This window comes from Staurois parvus, unplaced genomic scaffold (genome assembly GCF_062004578.1).
Source record: "Staurois parvus isolate SC_StPar_1 unplaced genomic scaffold, SC_StPar_1.0 ptg000145l, whole genome shotgun sequence".
NCBI lineage: Eukaryota > Metazoa > Chordata > Amphibia > Anura > Ranidae > Staurois > Staurois parvus.
This window is the reverse complement of record NW_028317941.1, coordinates 7,094,868-7,116,516: the sequence shown is the minus strand read 5'-3', so window position 1 is coordinate 7,116,516 and position 21,649 is coordinate 7,094,868. Positions and strand designations below refer to the sequence as shown.

The window sequence follows — 21,649 nt, the reverse complement described above, 5'->3', positions numbered from 1 at the left end:
CTCAAACTGTTGTCGCTATATAAATAATGTAAATAATAATAAATACAAGATACTTTATCAAGATTCAGAACAATGTAATTAGCCAGCCTTGAGCTGTAGAACAAAAATCCACTGCATGGTAATTACGTTACATATACCGGAGACTAAAGCCATGTTCATATATTTAAATATAAAAATGTTGGATTATAAACTTGTGTTATTGAACTTTGTGTTTGTGTGTTTGACTTGCAGGGGTTTATTTACTAAACCTGGTTGACTCAGAATCTTGTCCACTTCTGCATAAAAACCAATCAGCTTCCAGGTTTTATTGCTGAAGCTTAACTGAACATGCTGAGGTTAGAAGCTGATTGGCTACCATGCACAGGTGCCCAAGATTCTGAGTCAACCAGTTTTAGTAAATCTCCTATGCAGTGACAATGATTCGATGAAGCATCTTGTGCTTCAAATGCTCTGAAGATGCTGCCTGCAGGAGCAGATTTTTCATTAGGCACAGTAGGCCTGTGCCTAGAGGTAGCAGAGGTAGAGAAGCTGTTTTGACCTGCAGAGTTATCAGCTACAGAGTTTTGCCATCATCAGTTACAATATTCTCGGTCAGGTTAGGAAAAGATTTTGAAATTCCAGAGGACCAAAATTAATAAATGGTGCACTGTCCCTTTAAATATAAAAACTTCAAGGTATATGATTCAAATGAAAGTTTTTCTGAAAGAGATAAATAACAACCAACAATCCTGTATGTCATAAAGATCTCATTCACTAATAAAAAAAACTATAAATCCACTTTTAAATAACATATAGCCATCAAACGTTTCCTTGTGATAAGGTGCAAATAAATCAATATCCTTAATGTAAGTCCTTAAAGATCATATTAAGTGTACAAATAAACTAAAGTATTAATTCCGTGACATGAGACCTTAATTCTTCCACAAAGTGCATTTAATGAAGTGCTCCAGTGCCCAAGGTTCCAATCCAACAATGTGTGCAATGCCCTTTCACCTTTATACTTGACCTAAGAAAATGGATCACTTGCTCTTTAACAGGTTATTCATGCTGTTCCACCTCCAGCTATTAACAGCCACTTCCCACGTGGGGTCCCTTTGAAAGACCAATCCTTGCTGCTTCCACTCTCTCTATGGGCTTCTCTCTCTCAGTGACACCACAAGTCTCAACCCCAGTCCAGTGATTGAGAGAGTGACAGGGTAACAACACAGAGATGTAACAGACATGATGTTGTCACCCTGTAAGGTCCCTTCCACACAGGGCAGACTCCACCAGTAGTATACTTGCTCAGAGGTGGATCTGTCCACTGATCCATGCTGAGCAGCAGGACGGCTGATCCGTGTCCACTTCCCTATCGTTTGATGTAAATGGACTGCCTGTCAGTTTAAATCCAACTGCCATCTTATCCAATCTGCTACATGGAAGGGGGACGGATCCCCATCCATCTATTTGTAGCTCCTGTTTTGTTGGGATCAGATTGGACGTAGGTGTGTATAAACAGACACATAGAGGAGAATGGAGGGTCTGATCGGGTCCACCTGAAAACTGGACAGGCGGACCCAATCAGTCTGCTTGCATGAAAGGGGCCTTACAAAAAGTAACTGAATAGGGATCAGGGAATAGGGATCTTCTTACTTTTGAAATGACATTAACATGTTAAAGCTTATATGACATTTTAGTGGTTGTGTTTGCATCTAATTTTTTATGTCCAAAAATAAATGAAATGGAAGATTAACATTTACCACTTTATATCAGTTCATAAATCAGATTTGCTGATATATGTCCTCAGAAATGTAAAACTGATGCTGTTCTAATGCTCATTACATCTTCTGTCTGCTGTACTGTGAAAGACGTGTATACACAATCAAATCTCTCTTGGTCTCATACTCCCATAACAACTTGATTGTGTATGACAAGCATAATTAATCTGTCTGTCTGTCTTTCTCTGTCTTGCTGAAAGTGGAATTCCCCTATACCATATTTATTATATATTTTTTTGTGATTTTAATTATTTGGCAAGGCATTTATATACATTTTATTATTAATATTAATATAATTGCTTCTGTTTAACAAAATTATATTGGGGGTTATTTATTAGAAATGGAGAGTGCAAAATCTGGTGCAGCACTGCATAGAAATCAATCAGCTTTCAGGTTTTATTGTCAAAACTTAATTAAACAAGCTAAGATAGAAGTTGACTGGTTATCATGCACAGCTGTACCAAATTCTGTGTGCAGCGGTTTTAGTAAATCTCCCCCACTGTGACAATTTCTTGTAATGCCTTTTACAGATAAATGTACAATAATTTTCTTGTCTTTACAAAATGAACAACTCAGATATTTTCTAAAATGTATACTAATGTGTTTCTTGTTACTTTTTTTGACAAATACAATATACGCCAAAAATATATCTTTCATAGAAAAAATAGAATTGAATCTTTTTTCTTTTCACTTGGATTCATTGCAACCTATTTTTATGGGTGACTGATATATGCACCAATGAGTTTATAATAATAAAAGTAAGGGCTCGTTCACACTTGGCTGTTTTACCAACGCTTGCCAAATACCCCTAGCATTTGGCAAGCGTTGGTCCGGCGTTTGCGGAACGCTTTTTAATGCTCGGCAAACACTCCGCAAACGCCGCATACGCGGTTTAGCGGCGGTTGCTAGACGTTTGCCGAGCGTTAAAAACACCCCACAAATGCCTATAATGCAGTTTGAATGGTGTTACCGCTCCGCAAACGCCCCGCAACCATGTCACAACCGCACTGGGCGTTTGCGGAATGGCACCATAGACTAGAATAGGAGGCTTCAATGCCTCCTGACTCGACCAGAGGTGTCCGTTTTGCCGCGATGCAACGCAAACGCTCCCGTTAGAACAGCACCATATGCTGTAATGTGCAGAATTGGCAGAGGCTTTTGGGAAGCGGTAAAAATGCTTCCCAAACGCCTCTCTGCCGCCTGCACAGAATGCTAGTGTGAACGTAGCCTAATACTGTACTGATATTTATGAGTCCATGTTCACCTGTAGGGATCTGCTGCTCTCTTTTGTCTAAATTTGTAAATGCCTGTAAATATATTATGTATACACTTCCTGTCCCTGGGTTGTTGGCTTTGAAACACTTGAAAGAGGAAATAGAGAGAGAAAGTCTCAGCCACATATCATGTCCATACTGCTAAACCCCAAGCCAGATGGGACTATAATGCAAGTATTCCTATGATCTAATAGCTTAATTGTCAGATAACTAGTCTGTGCTACTATATGTGTAGTGGTCACCTTCCAATATAGTCATAAGTGAACATGTTAATTGCAATATAATTATTGCAGCTCCTGTTAGTCTGGTTAATCCTGTCCCTTCTGGTCTGGGATTCTCTAGCTAGTTTTATATAACCAACATAGGCTGGAGCCAGGTTAGTAATCCTATGGCCACTTTGAAATCATTGGCTAGAGGTATAGTTGCATGTTATATTATAATATCAGTGAGGGACTAAAGCCCTTGTAAATAGGCTGATTCTGAGTTCCAGTGCCACACCACAGTTCATGCCAGTGACAAGCTCCATTCCAGGCTGGTTGGACAACAGTTGGAGAATCTCCCCATGATGGTAGATCTTGTCTGCAGGTTGGACACAAAGACAGACACCACATCATCCTCAGGAATGTGGATTGCCCCTGCAACTGCAATCTGTTAAAACATTCATCTGGAAGTATCTCTTAATAACTATATATACCAGGGTATATATACATGCACAACTCCACCAGGACTCCTATCGGGCCCTTTGCTGATACTTGTTTGTACTTTGAATGTTAGTAATCTCTTCTTAAAGAAAGCTTGTATTATTTCTATATCTATCTGCATCTATATACTTACGGTCGGTTTAATGTTACTTGCTGGTTGCAGTAGTCCCTTTTAATTTGTGTAGATTACTGATTAATTTCAGAGAAAGGGAAATTTATCAAAGCCTTGCCCTGCATGGAGGCACTGTCACTATAACGTTATTATCAACTTTATTATCAAACCCACTCTTCTGATTTCTCTTATTTAGGTTTGGCACAAAATCCTATTTGGGGAGGGACATTTCTCATAACCCCCCCCAAAAAGAGGGATACACACCTTTAGATAACTAGGTAGGGGGGTTGGGGGTTATGTATTAAGTGAACTTGTCCTTTAATGTTTTGGGGGTTTACATAAATGTGTCAGTCCTTGAGATCCGAAAAAAAAAATGTCCTGCATTATTATGCTGCTACTTCTCTTCATTTGCATTCAGTGCTGGCAGGTGTGAATGATACACAAAATGATAAAATCTAGCATCCTTTGCTTCCCTGCTAACTTAAAGAATTTTGTACTTTTTCTATTCTGCCATTAGATGGTGATGTGCAGATAACAAGAACAAGGAATATATGATCAGCAATACAAATATGAAAAACCTTTTACCAAAAATGCTGTGTTGCTATTATTTACCAACTCCCTTTCTATATCTCCTTTTGTTATGTAAAAAACCACAACCCCTATGTCAAAACAATATTAATTCAGATTGTTGGTTTTGCAAGGACAACTTGTTTTCTTACAAACTGCTACAAAACAAACATTCTGCAATACACAGTATTTGTACTTTTTTTTCCAGTATGGCCATGCCAATGCAGACTGCAGTTTAGGAAAATGTGGACCTTTGGTAAGTGAAACTCATACAAATGAGCGCAGAGAGGCCACTCCAGGTGGAAACATGTGAACAGTTAATCATGAGCTCACCACTGCTGCCTTGTTAATCATATGCATTATGAAGAGAACTGGAAAAAGTAGGCGCTGTAGAAAATGCAATATTTTTTCACATGTCTTGCAGATTGGATGCGGTTCAAACCACATCCAAACCGCATATATGTGAACAGGCACTTACCAAAGGTCCTGTGGAAAATGCTCTCAAACAAGCACCTTAGTGAAGGTGCATCTTTATTGGGTGAGACAAAGTAGCAAATATAATAAAATTTACAAGCCTGAAGTGGACAAAGTGACTCCAATAGACGGCCTGCCCGCTCTGAGGGGAGCTGAGATCAGAGAATGCTCCTCAAATCACGTGGTGTCAGCGTCCCGGCGTCCCGGGTGGTGTCACCATGGCAAGCGACGGCAGTGTCCGGCGTTGGCTTCAGCTGGGAGCATATGTAGGGTTACCAAGACGACATGTTTCGCACAGTTGCGCTTTGTCAAGTCTCTGGCAACCCTGGCCGGTGGCCATTATATAGAAGACCATTAAAGGGAAGGCTGGCTGAGTGTAATTAGCATGGGATGGGGTGTCAATCAGAGCGGACGGCTCGTCCTGAAGCGATGCTGAATACAAATTTAAAGGTACAAATTGCAAATTATAAAAAGTGATATGTATAAGAATACTATTGGAAAGCGTGATATACTTTTATCTTTGGCAGAATAAAGGTAATACAACAATAAAAAAAAAAAAACAAAGAAAAAAAATATATATTCTTGAGGAAGAACTCTAAGTTAAAAATGACATCGCTGGTTCATGGAAGCTATGTCAAAAATTGCGTTTATAGTGAGGTAATTATGGGTATATGGACAAAGAGAGGGGTGGGGAGAAGTGAAAGCTTGGCATAAGACACCACCCGGGACGCTGACACCACGTGATTTGAAGTCAACAGGAGCATTCTCTGATCTCAGCTCCCCTCAGAGCGGATGGGCCATCTATTGGAGTCACTTTGTCCACTTCAGGCTGGTCAATTTTATTATATTTGCTACTTTGTCTCACCCAATAAAGAAGCACCTTCACTAAGGTGCTTGTTTGAGAGCATTTTCCACAGGACCTTTGGTAAGTGCCTGTTCACATATATGCGGATTGGATGCGGTTTGAACCGCATCCAATCCACAAGACATGTGAAAAAATATTGCTTCCTATGGTGCCTCTTCACATATATCCAGTGCACTGGCAATGCGGTTTTAAAAGAGTCATGTCCGATTTCTGAGCAGTGAGGTTTGGTTCAGGTGCGGATTACAGGCTATTGACTTCTATGGGAACCATTTCTAAACCGCATAAGTGTGAACAGGATAAGATCCTGAGCTAATCCTGTCCTGAACCTGACTTAAACCTGATGTGAACCACTGAACAAGTACTGTATCAATTAGCTGTGAAACCTGAGCTTCAATCCGCACCACACATGTGTGATTCAGCTCTCAGGGCTTAGGCTATTTACTCTGTAGCCACATTGCAGTGAAATTGTTTCAGGGCTGTCAGATTGCCATAAGTAACAAACAAGCTCGGGAGCATTAATTTTATACAAGACAATAACAGAACATGAAAAGCAGTTCTGTTTGCAAGATTAAACCATCTGTACATGCAGACTAGAAACCTAGAGGTCTTCTTCACATCAGTTGTGTTTATCTCTGGTCCTTATTTTTCCCTAAGTAGGACTTTTGGACAGATCTGAGTTAATTAGCAACCTGAGTAAGAAAATACAAAAACAACACTTATTATCTTCTGTATACATTCCCTGTGAATATATGAAGACAACTAAAAAAGTATGCAGATGTTGGGATACCAAGGAATTTAAGGCATTATTTGCTTCACTACAGTAATACAGTAATTAAACAAATGTGCACTAAATTCAATTCAGTAACTTGGCTGAATGAGTAAAGTTTATTTAAGTCCAAAAATTAAAATGTAATATATTGCATAATGAGGAGCTGATCTGCCCTGGGCTTGCTTTAAGCAGGGTTGGTCGAACTTCAAAGAAGTTCAGAAGCTGAACACATAGCCCACTGAAATCAATGACAAATCTTTCAAATCAAAAATGCCTATTTTTTGAGCTAATAGCACGTTGGGGGGTGGAGTTCACTGCCTTGGAGAACCTGTACCAGTGTACCATGTACTAAAAAGATTGTTATAAAATTAATTTAGCCAGGATTAGTGATCTTGTAAACATATAAAACGGAACTTTAAAATGCCCAATTCCTTTAAATGACATGCCTGGAGGGTGCCCTAATCTTGCTTTTGAGGGGGCTCTTCTTTGTGATGTACAGCAAGTGTTCCAGCAGCACTGACAAGGAAAACAGTGTTTAAAATTGACAGCAAATTACATCTCATTGACAGCTTCTTTGTTTAAAAAATGCAGCATACAGGCCCCTCTATACCCACAAAAAAAAAGAAAAGCATGAGGTCCCCTAGGCAATCTGTACCCCATCTTAAGGTCTGATACAGATTATAAGGGTGAGCTCATGCAGAAATAAAAAATGCTTGGGACAGTTTTGTCACCCTATCCCGTTGTATACAGTATAACAGCTGACATCCACTGGACTTGTCATTTGGCTGGTGAAAAGCAAACACATGGGACATGTTTGATATGATTGATGTGCATCTGCATCCCTGGATGACATGATTGACCATGGATTTACAATGAGAGACTTTTTTAATGATTTATATTTTTTAATACAGGAAGTTTGGGTGTTGTTTTTTTCTAAGTTACCAGTGTTTTTTTAAATATTTATGGGTACTACTTTCCCCATTCTCATTCACATGGTAGGGCCCATTATCTGGGTGTTTTGCTGGGGTTCCACCCAGCAAGGTATACCCCCATGATAAGGGCATATGGCCTGATGTGGTACAAGAGGGGAAGGATGTGCATGCTACCCCCCCCTCACTTTCTTGGCCAGACATGCTTCATGCTTGCCTTAAGGGTCTGGTGTGGATGTTTGGGGGGCCCCACACATTTTTTTTTTTGCGTTGAGGTCCCCCTAAAATCCATAATAGACCCACTTTCCTTCACCTCTGAGCTCAATACCTACTGTGTATGACCCACATTTTATTAGGTCATGGACTGCATGTTTCCCCTTTTAATTAGGTCCCCTGATTTTCCAATCCATCAGATACCTACTGTATCTCCACTGATTCTCAGGGCAAAAAGCAAAAAAAAAATTACATAATGTTTTATTGCTTAAAATTTTTTTTTCATTAAAAGCAAATTCCAGTAAAAATCACTCACATTATTTAGTGCCCTGAGCCCCAGTGTATTCATGTATTAGAATACAGGAGTACAGAACACTGTGGGTCATCAGCTGCTGGTATAGATACAGATATTCACAGTTACTTCCTCGATTGTTTTGTGCGTGATGATGTTACCTGATGTGTTTCATCACTAAAACGTGCCCCTGAGGAAGTCATGTTATTGCCAGGCCCTATCTGCAAGTTTACATGTTCTCCCTGGGCTTCTGGGGGTTTTCTCTGAGTATTTTGGGTTCATCTCACACTCCAAAGATATGCTGGTAGGCTACCTGGCTCCTGTCTAAACTGTTTTTTTTTATCTTTCTGGGTGATATACGTACCTTAGATTGTAAGATCTGTAATACCTGAAAATACCTGTAAAAAAATTATTTCTGTGGGCAAAAATTACAGGCTCCTGGGTGCTACAACCACGGTCATATTTTACTCTGTGTGCCCATATGCTGTAAATTATGGCCTTGTGCATGAGCCCTAATAGAACATCCCAGGAACCTTGAAATTAAATTAAAATCACTAAAGTTGTGTGCATTTACCTCTTGTCTTAATTTAATGCAATGGTATCCCTCATACATCACTCTTGGCAGAGTCACGTAAAGCTCCACAGAAGGTCTTCCTATATTTTAGAGGGGAACACTTCACTTCTCAGTGCCTTAGAGAAAATTGTGCTCAGAGCAAATGTATCAATACAGTTGAATGAATAACTTATACTAAGTGATGGTAACTTTATCTGTATATTTACGGTTAATGCTGTACATGTTCATAGCTCTCTGGAGTGGCATGAACTGCAGCATGCTCATTATTGCAGGAACTGCAAAGCCAAGTGCATCTGTTTAGTCATTGTACTATAAAAGTCATTTTATTTGTATTGCAATTGCAATTCCCCCCCCCGCACATTTTTGTATTTTTCTTTTGAATATATAGTTGTTAGGGTGAATGTTAATATTACACTAGCTACTTCAATTTATTCTGAATGGCTATTCAATATTCATACTGCATTAAAGCAACACCTAATATTACTATATACTGTAAGTGATGCTAAGTGTTGACTAGGTGTTAACAGTATATCTCTACACTGTTAAATTTTGGTGGGTAAAACCCTGTTCTTGAACCGCCAAATTGGCAAGACTAACTAATATAGTTTAATTTTACCCAGACGTGTTTGTTGTTATAAAAGGTATAGCTTGATCTATAGATTGGAGGATATTTATACAGTGCATTTTATGTTGGAGCTGTCCATATGCCATATAGCCTACGGTAAATCTGATTAAAATACCAAAATCCTTTACAGACCTTTTTTGTTACCTGTAATGAACTATTTCAGTTGGATGAGATGCTAACTACAACAACTTTTAATAGGGAAACGATCATTAAATATGTGTGTGTGTCAGGAGATGATTTTTTTTCTGGAGCTTAACGCGACAATCTTCATTTGGGGATCTTTATATATTTGTGAAAGCTTACTAAAATATATCCTTTATGTGCAAAAATCACCCATCGTAGATGCAGTTCCAGTACCTGAAAAACATGCTTTAATGTATTTCCTAGGTTTTATATGTAATTGTATGCAGATTCGTGCACAGATGCACAATTACCTTTTTAGCAATAATTTGTGTCATTTTTGTTTCAGTATTGCAGGTGTTGATCTTTCAAAATGAACTTAATGCCTTTGTTAAATATGCTGTGAAATCCTATTACACTATTTTGGCAGACTATACAGTATACTAATATAATTAAGTCCATTTTTATATATAATATAATAGTAGGAATAAAATATAAAATGCAGTAGAGAAATAAACCTGGTTTATACTCTATTAAGAAAACCAGTGCTAGTATTTTTTATGATAATAAAAATATGTCTTTTGTTCCTTTTGCCAGGTTGACAGGTTTTCATCTTCCAGCCCCGATTGTGAGCAGTGGGAACCTTCTAACTCTTTGGTTGGTGTCAGACTACGCAGTCAGTGCTCAAGGGTTCCGTTCTACCTATGAAGGTCAGTCCTATTGCTGTTTTAATGTCGGTTTCAGAGAAGCAACATGCATTGAAAAAGTTTTCTTCTGTCAGTTTGTTGTCATGTTATAATGCTATTCCAAAAGTTTGTATGATGTTGTGTCCCAGAAAGGCCTCTATATGCTTTCTTTGTAAAAATAGCTCAAGAAAAAAGTATGAAATAAACAGCATTGTACATTTTTAAGTTTCAGCTGAGGTGTGTTGAGGTGCTCTATGCACTGCGTTCGTACTCTCTTGGTTGATTTACTAAGGCAAGTGGAATGCTGACTTCCATCATCCAATCATATGCAAGCAAAAAAGTTTTTTTTTCTTTGCATGTGATTGGGTATTCTCTGGAAAGTGAAATCTCACCACATTCACTAAACTCTAGGAAAATTCTGTTCCAAAGCACAACTTCCCACGCAAAGTGAACAGCATATTTGCTTTTAGAAAATCAACCTCTCTGTGTTCCTTAACCACTAGTCTTGGTCTGTGAAATTTCCAGAGTTGCATTCTACACTTTACTCTCATTTTGTTCTGATAAACTTTTGCAGACCTATGAATGTAAAGAGCACCAATTATCAGCATCATGCTGGGGTACTAAAAACCACACTAAAATAAAGGTCAATGTATTCAAACCATGTGGGATTTAGGGAGATTGTTCTTATACATAAGACTACAAACATACCTCCATTGCCCCAAATGACTCTTTTGCCTCCCCATTCCATAGTTATGACCAGAATGACAGGACGTGGGAAAGAAGGGGGGGGGATGAGGGGGGCTGTTGTTAATAACATTAGTACTATTGCTGGTATCTTGGCACTTTCTACTCTATTAGAAGTGAAGAGAGTGGCTAGTGTTTTTCAAAATTTCAATTGTAGGTGCGCTTTAAAAAAAAATCAGATCTCGTTTTATTGCAGTCAGATCAAAACATACGTTTAAACTGTTGCTGGAAGCGATAAGTTAAAAGATAAAAAGAACCATCAGACTGCAATTTTTTTTTATGTGCCTGGACATATGCCTGCAATTTTTCCAAATGACGTCAGATTACATAATTCACAAATCAGGACTGTCTGGATTCCTGAATTTTAGGATTTTTAAAGGATCACCCTCATCTGCAAGCACATATTCAGGTAAACAAAAATTTGTTGATCATTGATTCTCCCGGCTTGGTCTGCACTAGTTGCTGGCAGTTATTGAACTTTGATCTACCTTAATAAGTCTTAATGTGGGATCAGGGGCAAGGCTGAGTGAGGAGTTCCACAAGTCTGGCATTTTAAAGTATAAGATCAGAAAATTAGAGGCACATAGATGATCTTATACAAATTCCTGCTGCTTCATGTCTTTGTTTTAAAAATAAATCTTAGAGTCACCCTTTAAAGCAAACCTGTGAGGGTAAAAATATGGAAGCTACCTTTGTTTATTTGTTTTCAAAAGATGCTGGCTTTAGGCCCCTTTCGCACAGGCTGGATCCGATTTCGCTCAGCAGGGGATCTGTCCGAAGGAGAATGGAGGGTCCACTTGGGTCCCCCTGAAAAACAAGCAGGTGGCCCTGATGAGGCCACCTGTGTGAATGAGGCCTTAAAGTAGTCATTCTAGTCTCAACCAGGGTTCAGTGGAATAATAGGTTTCCTTTGGTTGTTACAAAGGGTTCCTTGATCGGTGTCTTGATTATTGCTGAAAATGTTGTCACAAGAGGGTGTTAAAAATGATCCTTTCTGGATTTCAATACTCTAGGTATGCCCATACTTTTTTTATTTATTATCCAAAAATATTGAGCACAATGCACCCTATCACAATGTACCCTTAGCTGTAGGTATATAGTTTTTTTTTCCCAAAAGTTCCATAAGACTTAAACATTAATTTAAGGGTTTCTCTGTTGTAAAAACAATGAGAAAGGCTAATCTAGTCAGTCACTCCACTGCAAAGCAAAAGGGCTTCTTAATTGCTTCCCTTTACAGATGTAAATGTTAAGTTTCCCTTCACTCCCAATTCACTGAATTCAGCCAGTTAGAGAGATACCTAGTACTTTTGTGGAAAAGGAGCATGTGACCGCTTCCTCGCATGTAAAAGTGCTGCTCCTTGGTGATTGGGTCCTCAGACACCCAGGGTGGCAGGGAGAGAGAAATTAGTTCCATGTAAGCGCCTAGTTACAAAATGTAGCTTACAAGGAGTAAAGCACCGGTTCACTTTACGTCTTCACTTTGAAACTTTACTGGTATTTTTTTTATAAACTCTTTTTTTAAAATGCATTCAGATATGTGTTCATTAAGACATACTGTTTCTATTTAAAAGTTCATTATCATTCAAGCCTAACAATTTTACTCCATGCTGACCACAATTTCCCTGAACGATTCAGCTCACCAGGGAAATCATGGAAACCTTAGGCATAAGGTCAAGTACCAGTAAGAAAGCCACAGTTTAGCACATTACAATGACATACAATTATAAGAAGGATTACATAGGTGTCAGTGATAGGCCAACAGCCATGGGTATGCACATCCTCCTACCAACAGAAGGGATACACGATGTAAATGCAAATTGTTATCCAGCAGAGTGCCTTCTTCATATTTGTTGTATTTGTAGATGCAATGTAGAGCTACTGTAGCCATGGAATAGGTTTTATGCTGGTGCCTGGGAGCTGTATTTTTTTTTTAACTATACTGTATGGTGGGTTTGTACATTCAAGTATATAGCCAACTCAGAATGAAATGAAAAAAGAAACCAAACTATTTCCAGTACCAATTCTTATCTATGAAAATAAATCTGAACTTCTGTTTTGAAGTGCTACCATGACACAACTTTTTTTTGGTGCATGAAGGATTTTAACCTACCCATTGCTAGATACGTAGTTTTTCCCAGTGTGAGACTCCTTATAGTCCATGAATATGTTATTTTTCATACCATTTTTATGCTGGGGTATAGTACTGATATCACTAAACATCTGCTAGATTAACCAGAATATTTAGGAAATCTAGATCTGGTGTAATGACACTTCTGCTTGGCATTGAATATTTTAGAATCCCTTCCTTGAAAACGACTGGGTTTATTTAAAGTGATTCTAAACTCAGATTTCTGCCTCCCCTTATATGAATAGGGCACACCAACAGCCAACGATTTATACACAAAGGACTTTAAAAATCATGTTGTTTATGCCTTATTTGCTGTTCCTCCCTTGGTCGTGGGATCACTGTTCTTACTATCACCGCAGCACAGTCTAGGTGGGGGCACAGCTAAACTGCAGTGGAGTGCACTGTTAGTCAAGCATTGACCCACCTAGGGAGCAGGGCATAGGCCTGTTTGACAAAATACTCTGAATGAGCTTGAAGGTAGGGAATGCAACATCTAAAGTGATATCGCAAAACGTGACGCGTTTCGGTTTAGTTCCACCCCTGACCTGGGCCATGCTGCAGTCACAATAGGAACAGCAATCATGTAACCTAGTAAGAAAGGAATGTGTAGTATTACTATATTGTACAGGCTCTATAAGCCTGCAGAATGTTGCCACCAAGAAGGAAGAAGGCCGAAGAACTGCAGGATCATTTCTTTTAGAGGAAAACTTCATCTTAAAAAGAGCATGGATAGTTAACCACTTGCCCTCCTGAGGATTTACCCCCCTTCCTGACCAGGCCATATTTTGTGTTACGGCGCTGTGTTATTTTTAACTGACAATTGCGCGGTCATGCAACACTGCACCCAAATTAATTTTATGTCCTTTTTCCCATGAGTAGAGCTTTCTTTCGGTGCTATGTGATTGCCTGTGCGTTTTTATTTTTTGCGCTATAAAAAAAAATCGGCAATTTTGAGTAAAAAACAATATTTTTTACTTTTTGCTCTTAAACATATGCAGTAAAAAAATTTTAAAAATCAAATTTCGCCTAAATTTATGCCAAAATGTATTCTGCTACATATCTTTGCTAAAACAAATTCCAATACGTGTAAATTAATTGTTTTATGTGAACGTCATAGGGCTTACAAATGGCGGTATAAGTACTGGAATTTTTTTTTTTCACTAGTAATGGCGGCGATCAGCAACTTAAAACGGGACTGCAGCGGGCATTCTGACACTGGGGGGAACTGGCTTGGTGTCACTGACATCCCCAGTGACACCAATACAGTGATCAGTGCTAAAAAAAAGCACTGACACTGTACTAATGACACTGGGCAGGAAGGGGTTAACTTGAGGAGTGAGCAAAGGGTTAACTGTGTGCTGCGAGTGTTTTACTGGGGGGCGGTGTTTTGGTGCCTCACTGTAAGCACACTGCTCTGGATGGCTGTGCTGTGCACAGACATCCAGAGTAGTGTGCCCGAGGCAACAGAGAGGAGGATTGTTAGTAAACAAAGCAGCCCTCCTCCCCTTCAGAGATGCTTGGTAATCACTGGGCGCCGGCATGGAATCGCCGTCCGGTATCCAGTGATTGACAGCCGTGGCCGCATGCACCCCCTACCCAGAAATACAAAATCGCGTATATACGTGAATTTGTGAACCCCTGCTGCCCTGTAGCAGTACATCTGCTATAGGGCAGTTGGGATGTGGTTAATAGAGGTTTATATTTTTTTTGGGGAGTTTAAAAACACTTTAAAGCTGAATTCAGGGATAGAGAAAAGGTTACCCTCCAAACTGCTAAAGTTAAATACACATTTTATTTAAGGAAGGATAAACAAGGTGGATTTCTTACCTAATTCCTCAATCTCCTAGCAGCCAGCTGTGCTCTCCAACACACCCAGGATGGGGGACCTTGGCATCATCACATACAATGTGGGACCAGTGGCATTGTATGTGATTATGGCGGAGAGCTGTGACCAGTTTGGCAGCAAAGTGGATCTGCTTATGAGAACTGGTCTTGCAAAAGAGAAGAAGGCCTACGTGAGTGAGGAGAAAGGTAAGTATTTCTCCTTATTTCTTTCTCCTGAGACAAAACAAGCATTTAACCCATGCAGTACAGATAGGATACTATCCTCTGCAAGGGTAACTTTGAAGGAAAGGGGTCTTGAAGGAAAAATGGAGTTAACTTGCTAACCTGAATAGAAAATGCTTGATGCCTGCCTATCACGCTGGCCATCATGCTTGCTTATTTAAAGTAACCCAAATGAAAGCAGAACTTTACTCTCTCAGTCAACATTGGCTATTTTTAATCCTTGTGCTGCTGGTATTAGTAAATAGATATGTGTGCTGTTTATCATATCATAGTATAGTATATCATATTTACTTGTTTTAACCACTTCCCGACCGGCCGTTGTATATAAACGGCCGGACGGTGGCACTGCATGGTCGGGTGGCCGTTTATAAACGGCCTCCCCACACCCTGCTTGTGCGCGCTCCCCGGGAGCGATCCAGTGCCCGCTGTGTCCTCCGGACAGTGAAACACCGATCGTCGGACGGGACCTCTGTACAAGCTCCCGATCATGTCATCACTGATTGGGCAATCAGTGATCACATGCAAAGTAGTAAGCAAGATGTCACTTCTGACATCATTGCTTACTACGTGTGAAATCTGTGAATGATCACAGAGGTCACATGGTACAAGGCTATTCACAATAGCCTTGTACCATGTGACAAGCTGTGACCAATCACAGCTCACTCAGTAGTTCTCAATGGCTGCAAGAATGCAGACAGAGAGAAAGAGAAATGATTGCTTTTACATCCTATATGGGTGTAAAAGCAATCAGTGTAAAAAAAAAAATCTTCATCACCCCCCAAAAGTAGTACAGTGTCACCATGGGCTAGGGTGACAGTATGTAAAAAAAAAAAAAAATAAAATAAATAATAATATAAAAAAAAATACAAATGTAAAAAAAGTTTAAAAATTATAATTTTTGGTTATAAACTAATTTGGCTTATTTATTTTTTTTACTAAAAAGATAACAGAATAAATTTTGGCCAGGATTTATAATGAAATATTATTTATTTGCAAAATTTTATAAGAAAAACACTTTTTTTTCAAAATTATTGGACATTTTCATTTATATAGCAAAAAAAATTAAAATCCCAGCAGTGAATAAATACCACCAAAATAAAGTTTTATTTGTCCCAAAAAAATGGTAAAAAATTAATATGGGTACAGTGTTGCATGACCGTGCAATTGTCATTCAAAGTGTGATAGCGCTGAAAGCTGAAAATTGCTCTGGTCAGGAAGGGGGTAAAAGTGTCCGGACTGGAAGTGGTTAAACTTTATTTTTAAATTTCTTCAGTTACTTCCTGGTTTCCAGGTTGTATTATTACTGCCTGGTTTCCAGGCTGTATTATTAGATGCATTGTATAGCTACTGTAGCCATGGAATAGGTTTTATGCTGGTGCCTGGGAGCTGTATTTTTTTTTCAACTATATGTTCGGTGTGTATATCCAAGTATATAGCCAACTCAGAATAAAATGAAAAAAGCAACCAAACTATTTCCAGTACCAATTCTTAGCTATGAAAATAAAGGTGAACTTCCGTTTTGAAATGCTACCATGAAACTGATGAAAATGATGTCATACATCTCAGGAATCTTCAGGAGGGAGGAGGGGTTTTCTTAGATAAGCACATCCTCCTGCCTGCATGTCTAAGTTAAGGACAGATGGATTCTAGGTAGTAACTGCTACATAAATCACTGGCCCCTACTCAAGTTGGCCACTGCCAGAAATGTTAGGGTGTGTTTTTTTAAAGTGATTTCTCAGCAAAATAGAGAATGGAGACATGGATGGATTAGGGTGTTTGCTTTGGATATTAAAAAAGATGTAAATAGTGTTTTTGGTTTGTGGTGTCTAGATACATTGTACTTTACGTATGCAGATAGGTACTTCTGAGGTTTTGCTAACTCTTTATGCTTGTTAATGGTCACTTACTTGCAAAGCATAGTCAGCCAGGCAACTTGTGTCTCCAAGAAATGTTTTCCTGTAAAGGATGGTTCATGATGGTGCATTTTACGTCCATTGCATCTTAGCAGGGACATTCAAGGTCAGTAGCTGCCTGATGAAAAATGCATGAAAAACCAATGGAACTGATAGAAATCTAATGAAATGGGGATGAAACACAGAAATTCAGCGTGAATGGGACCTAAGTGAAGCAATCAACTCTGGGGACATAGTGTATCCACTTTAATTACTAGGCTAATAACTAGTTTAAAGGCAAGCAAATTCAGCTTCTTCTTACAGCCTATTTTGACTGCTTTTTAACTTTCTTTACATAACTTCAAAGCCACATCAATTCATTTAGAGTACCATGGCATCACTCATTGCTTTTTACTAGTTGTATTCCAGGACAAATGGCTGTGTTCAGACTTTTGGATGAGCAGACTTCACCTCCATTCATTGTGATCATCCAACATTAACAGAACGAACAGGTGTATCAGACATCTGGAGAACATTACAATGAATTATTGTGATTATTTTTGAGTGAATTAATTGTGCTGCAAGCCATCTTTTCCTGAGAGCTGTTTTAATTACCATATTTGCCTGTTGACAGGACTCTACAGCTGTTATTAAGATATTGACGTTCCAGTGACAGACTCAGTGCAGGTCTTTCTAATGCTGTGTTGGTCAATGTATCTCTGTTCAAATGGGGCTAAAAATACCAGTTACCTAGACAAGCAAAAATATAAATTAGAGTTCCAGCATCTAAATATGCATTCAATTCGTAAGGACCATGGAGGCATGCAGTGGATATATACAATTTGCACATTAGAGAGCTGCAGGAAGCTCTGTAAAGACGCACACAGGACATCTTTGAATAAAAAATCAACTGGCTTAGCGCTGCCTATCAATGAGACCCCAATACAAAATCTTACAAGCTAACAGCTAAAGTAGCCAGTGTTTGTTTATTTTTAATATGCATTAGAAATATCTCCTGTCAATCAAACATAAAAGGGCTGTGGAAGTGCTTAAGGATGCACTGATCCAAGCAGAAAACTGCTCAACAAGACAGCCTCTTATAGGCTTAACCCCTGCACTGCATCCACAGCTACCTGTGCTAAATATGTGCTATATATATATATATATATATATATATATATATATATATATATAAAAAGAAAGAATAAAGAAAACTGGATTGCTGCACATAAAAAACTTTTATTGTTGAAAAATCACCATACAAAAGGGTGATCAAAAAAAATGGACAAAACCATACATCATAGTGTTAAACACTATGATGTATGGCTTTGTCCATTTTTTGGACCACCCTTTTGTATGGTGATTTTTCAACAATAAAAGTTTTTTATCTGCAGCAATCCAATTTTTTTTTCTATATATGGCCTTTAGGAGGGCCTGATTGCTGTGCACTTTGATTGATCATCGATGTATACTGCTCTATATATATATATATATATATATATATATTTATATATATTATAATAGATTTTTTATTATTATTACTATTTATATTATAAGCTTGCTGTCCATATTCACATATATTTTTAGCTTTTCCCTCTCTACCACAGAGCTGTTTTATTTTATATTCAGGACAAGCAAGGCTAACAGTTTTACTCCATTTTGTGCCTGTTTTGGAGACAATTGTGTAAATCCATTTCCTCTCCATAATACATTAGTTATGATTCCGACAAAATAGCAGTTGGCCTCTGTGTGAAATCATCCCTTTGGAGATCTCATCTGTTTCGATTGTTACTTTATAGCATTTTCAGCTCATCTTGCTCACCACAGCTGCAGCTTTTTAGAATTGGCAGAAACTTTATTGTTAAAGGCTTTCAATTAACTGAGGGGTTTAAATAGTTTCCAGTCCTAACCAAAGAGGTGGTACAATTAATACACACCTTCTATTTGAACTTTTATGACTTATTATAAACCCCAAAAGGCATCAGTGATCGCCCCCCCATGTGTATATTTCTGGTGAGCTGCAACTGCTAAAAAAACACACATTTCCCAAACTGTAAAATGTGTACTACCATTGGTACACATACAGTATTTACTTATGGTTGTACATGGAATGGCTTGGAATTTAGCTTGGTGATAACACATCTAGTTTACAGTTTAAAGTGAACTGTGGATAGGCTGTGGGCATTCAAATGTTTACATAATCGTACCAAGCAGTTAAGAATCTTTTAGACAGACAGCAGATTAAGAGCTAAGCTAGAGTTAGAATAAATGTTTGTGCCTCTACTATGAACTTTAAGGATGAATCACTCCACAGTGCCTGCAGCTATATATTTCAGCAAGGACTTGGTAAAATGTTCTGGTTTTGGGCTCATCTACAGTCTATTGTGTAACTATTATCCATATCTACTGTATATCTAATGATCTCTGTATGAGCTGTTTAAATACCAGTTAGTAACAGATGGCAACGATCAGTGTGGCATTGTGAAGCAATGATTGTTTTTCTAGAGATTGAATAGACATATATTTTCCAATTATGATTCAGAGGTAAGTATGTTTTATTACTGTTATTATTATTATTATTATTAATATTATTATTATTATTGAACTTGGGTCACTTACTTCTTATAAGAAAAATAATTCTTTGTGATTTAGTATGTATTTGAGAATAGTTTATTTTCTTTTTTCTCTCCTTGAATATTACTTATTGTGATGTAGTTGATTATGAATAGAATCTTGCATTACAGAGTGGTATTATTTCCCTGAGGATGGAGCTAGTGTAAGGAGCTTTGAAATGCATCAGGAACCCTAAGCTGACCAACTAATTATCAAGATTCAACTGGTTGTAAAGTGTGGACATGTTTTGTGCATGTGTTAGCTGGGGATACCACTGTGTATAAATTGTTGACCATTTGTATCATGTGGAAAATGAGCCCTTTAATAAGGATGTACTAAAATGCAATAGAGAATATGGATGTATGAAATAATGTATACTGTACACTACCAGATATTTGTTTTCTGATGACACTTTTTTTTAATGTTGATCAACTTTTGTTACAATAATATGGATAATGAAAGAATGTTTTTATACTTATAATGTTCTGAGTGTTTATGGTTGCCTTTAAAATCTCATGAAGGGGGGTTTCAACTGATGTAATTAAATAGGGATGTTGGCAACCACACCCACAGACACATAAAACTTTTTTGTTTCAACAGGTCTCCATCATTAACACCAAATGCAAAATATTAATTGTAAAGCAGCAGATTTAGCTGTCCTTGATCTAGGGATCTAATAAATTAATTGCCATATATTTATTTGCTTTTTCTATCTCCGCATTGGATTTTCACGTGATTCTGGAAGATGAAATAAAAAAGATCTGCAACTTTTCTGACAATTGCACATTCAAACAGCTGGATTTAAAAAAACAGTGCCAGTTTAAGTGGCTGTGAATCTTCTCAAGATAGCTTATAGGCATTAGGATGCCTAGTTTTTCTGCCAAAATCATATAATTTTGAAGAGACTTAATCTTTGTTAGCCGAACAGGGAGTTGCAGTGAATGAGCACATTACAATCCCCCTCTATTAAAGATGAGTGAACATCTTCAGATCTGTTCCACCAACACATCTTGTGATCCAACCCTTTTATCTGCTATGAAGCATAAGAAAAAAAAATTGAGTGGGTTATAATTGTTCCCACTATGGTTTTTTATTGTGTTTTTTTCATCAAAAATCAGACACAAAATGCACTATCCTCCTTAAATTATCAAAACTCTAGAAACTTGTTTAGGTCACAATTTCATTTCACTTGAGATATTATATTATGGCCAGTAAAAAATTTTTTTTGGAGCAGCTATGCTTGGGCATATGTAAAAAGAAGAATGCAGTGAGTGCCAGGGGAGACATTGCATCAGCTGCTAGCATAAAAAGGACAACCCACTTTATCCTCATAAACATATAATGGAAAGGAGGTGCAGCGCTATAGTGAATAACATAAGTGACATGGAAAAAAATTATATATAACATAAAAAAAGGTGACTTGTGTGAGCAAATAATCAGTGTATAATTATCAATATATTATTAGCACAAAAGGCAAGGTAACAAACTCACAGTAATCAATTCAAATATAAGTGCAGCGCTAAAGCATAAGTGACAAATGCAATCATAGAGTGCTTATGTGAATAGAAGTGTTCATACAATAAAAATGTCTCAGATCATATAAAATCATAGAATCATAAAAAAACTCTAAAAATCTGAACATAAATAGTGAATGTAAATAGTCCGTGGCACTACAGGTCACAGAAGTGCCAAGTGATATGTGTGTGCTTTTTAGCAATATTAGTGATTATACATAGTCCGTGGCACTACAGGTCACAGCAATGCCCGGTGATCATGGAACTACAAGGTGCAGTAATACCAGCTGGGATGCTCGAGAGTGCTCATGATCCAACATAGGAATCCACCACCTTCTATGGATGTGCACTCACCAGAACACTACTTGTATATTAGCATTATTGCTGATCCTTATGGGGGGGTCTCAGGAAGCCATAAATAGGGACCGGACTTATCCAGGGTCAGGGCCATGCAAAACCAGCAAAGGATCCTCCTAGGGGGAGAAGCAAGATGGCTTCCGCTCCAAACTCCTGCTGCGGCGGTGTGACATCAGCACGTAAGGCTCACCCACAGTGTTTCGTGCACATGCAAGTCTTCAGGGGCATGCATACTCGCTGAAGACGTGCATGCGCACCAAACGCGTTGGGTGAGCCTTATGTCTTGTGATATGGACAGCTTGATTCCTCTTTCACTAAGAACTGTGCCTAGCCTGAAGTTTCCAGCCACTGGTCTCCACTCTTTACAGGCTCCTTT

The 21,649-nt window shown here is 38.3% G+C and overlaps 1 protein-coding gene across 3 annotated transcripts in view; it reads left to right on the top strand.

Annotated features, from left to right (window-relative positions):
• Positions 1 to 21,649, top strand: part of CSMD2 (CUB and Sushi multiple domains 2) — a 1,275,366-nt gene that overhangs the window by 351,644 nt on the left and 902,073 nt on the right. For all 3 annotated transcript variants that reach the window (XM_089673879.1, XM_089673878.1, XM_089673880.1), the window contains exon 3: positions 9,870 to 9,982. In XM_089673879.1, coding sequence (XP_089530005.1) covers positions 9,870 to 9,982 — 113 coding nt within the window. The remainder of the gene's footprint in view (positions 1 to 9,869; positions 9,983 to 21,649) is intronic.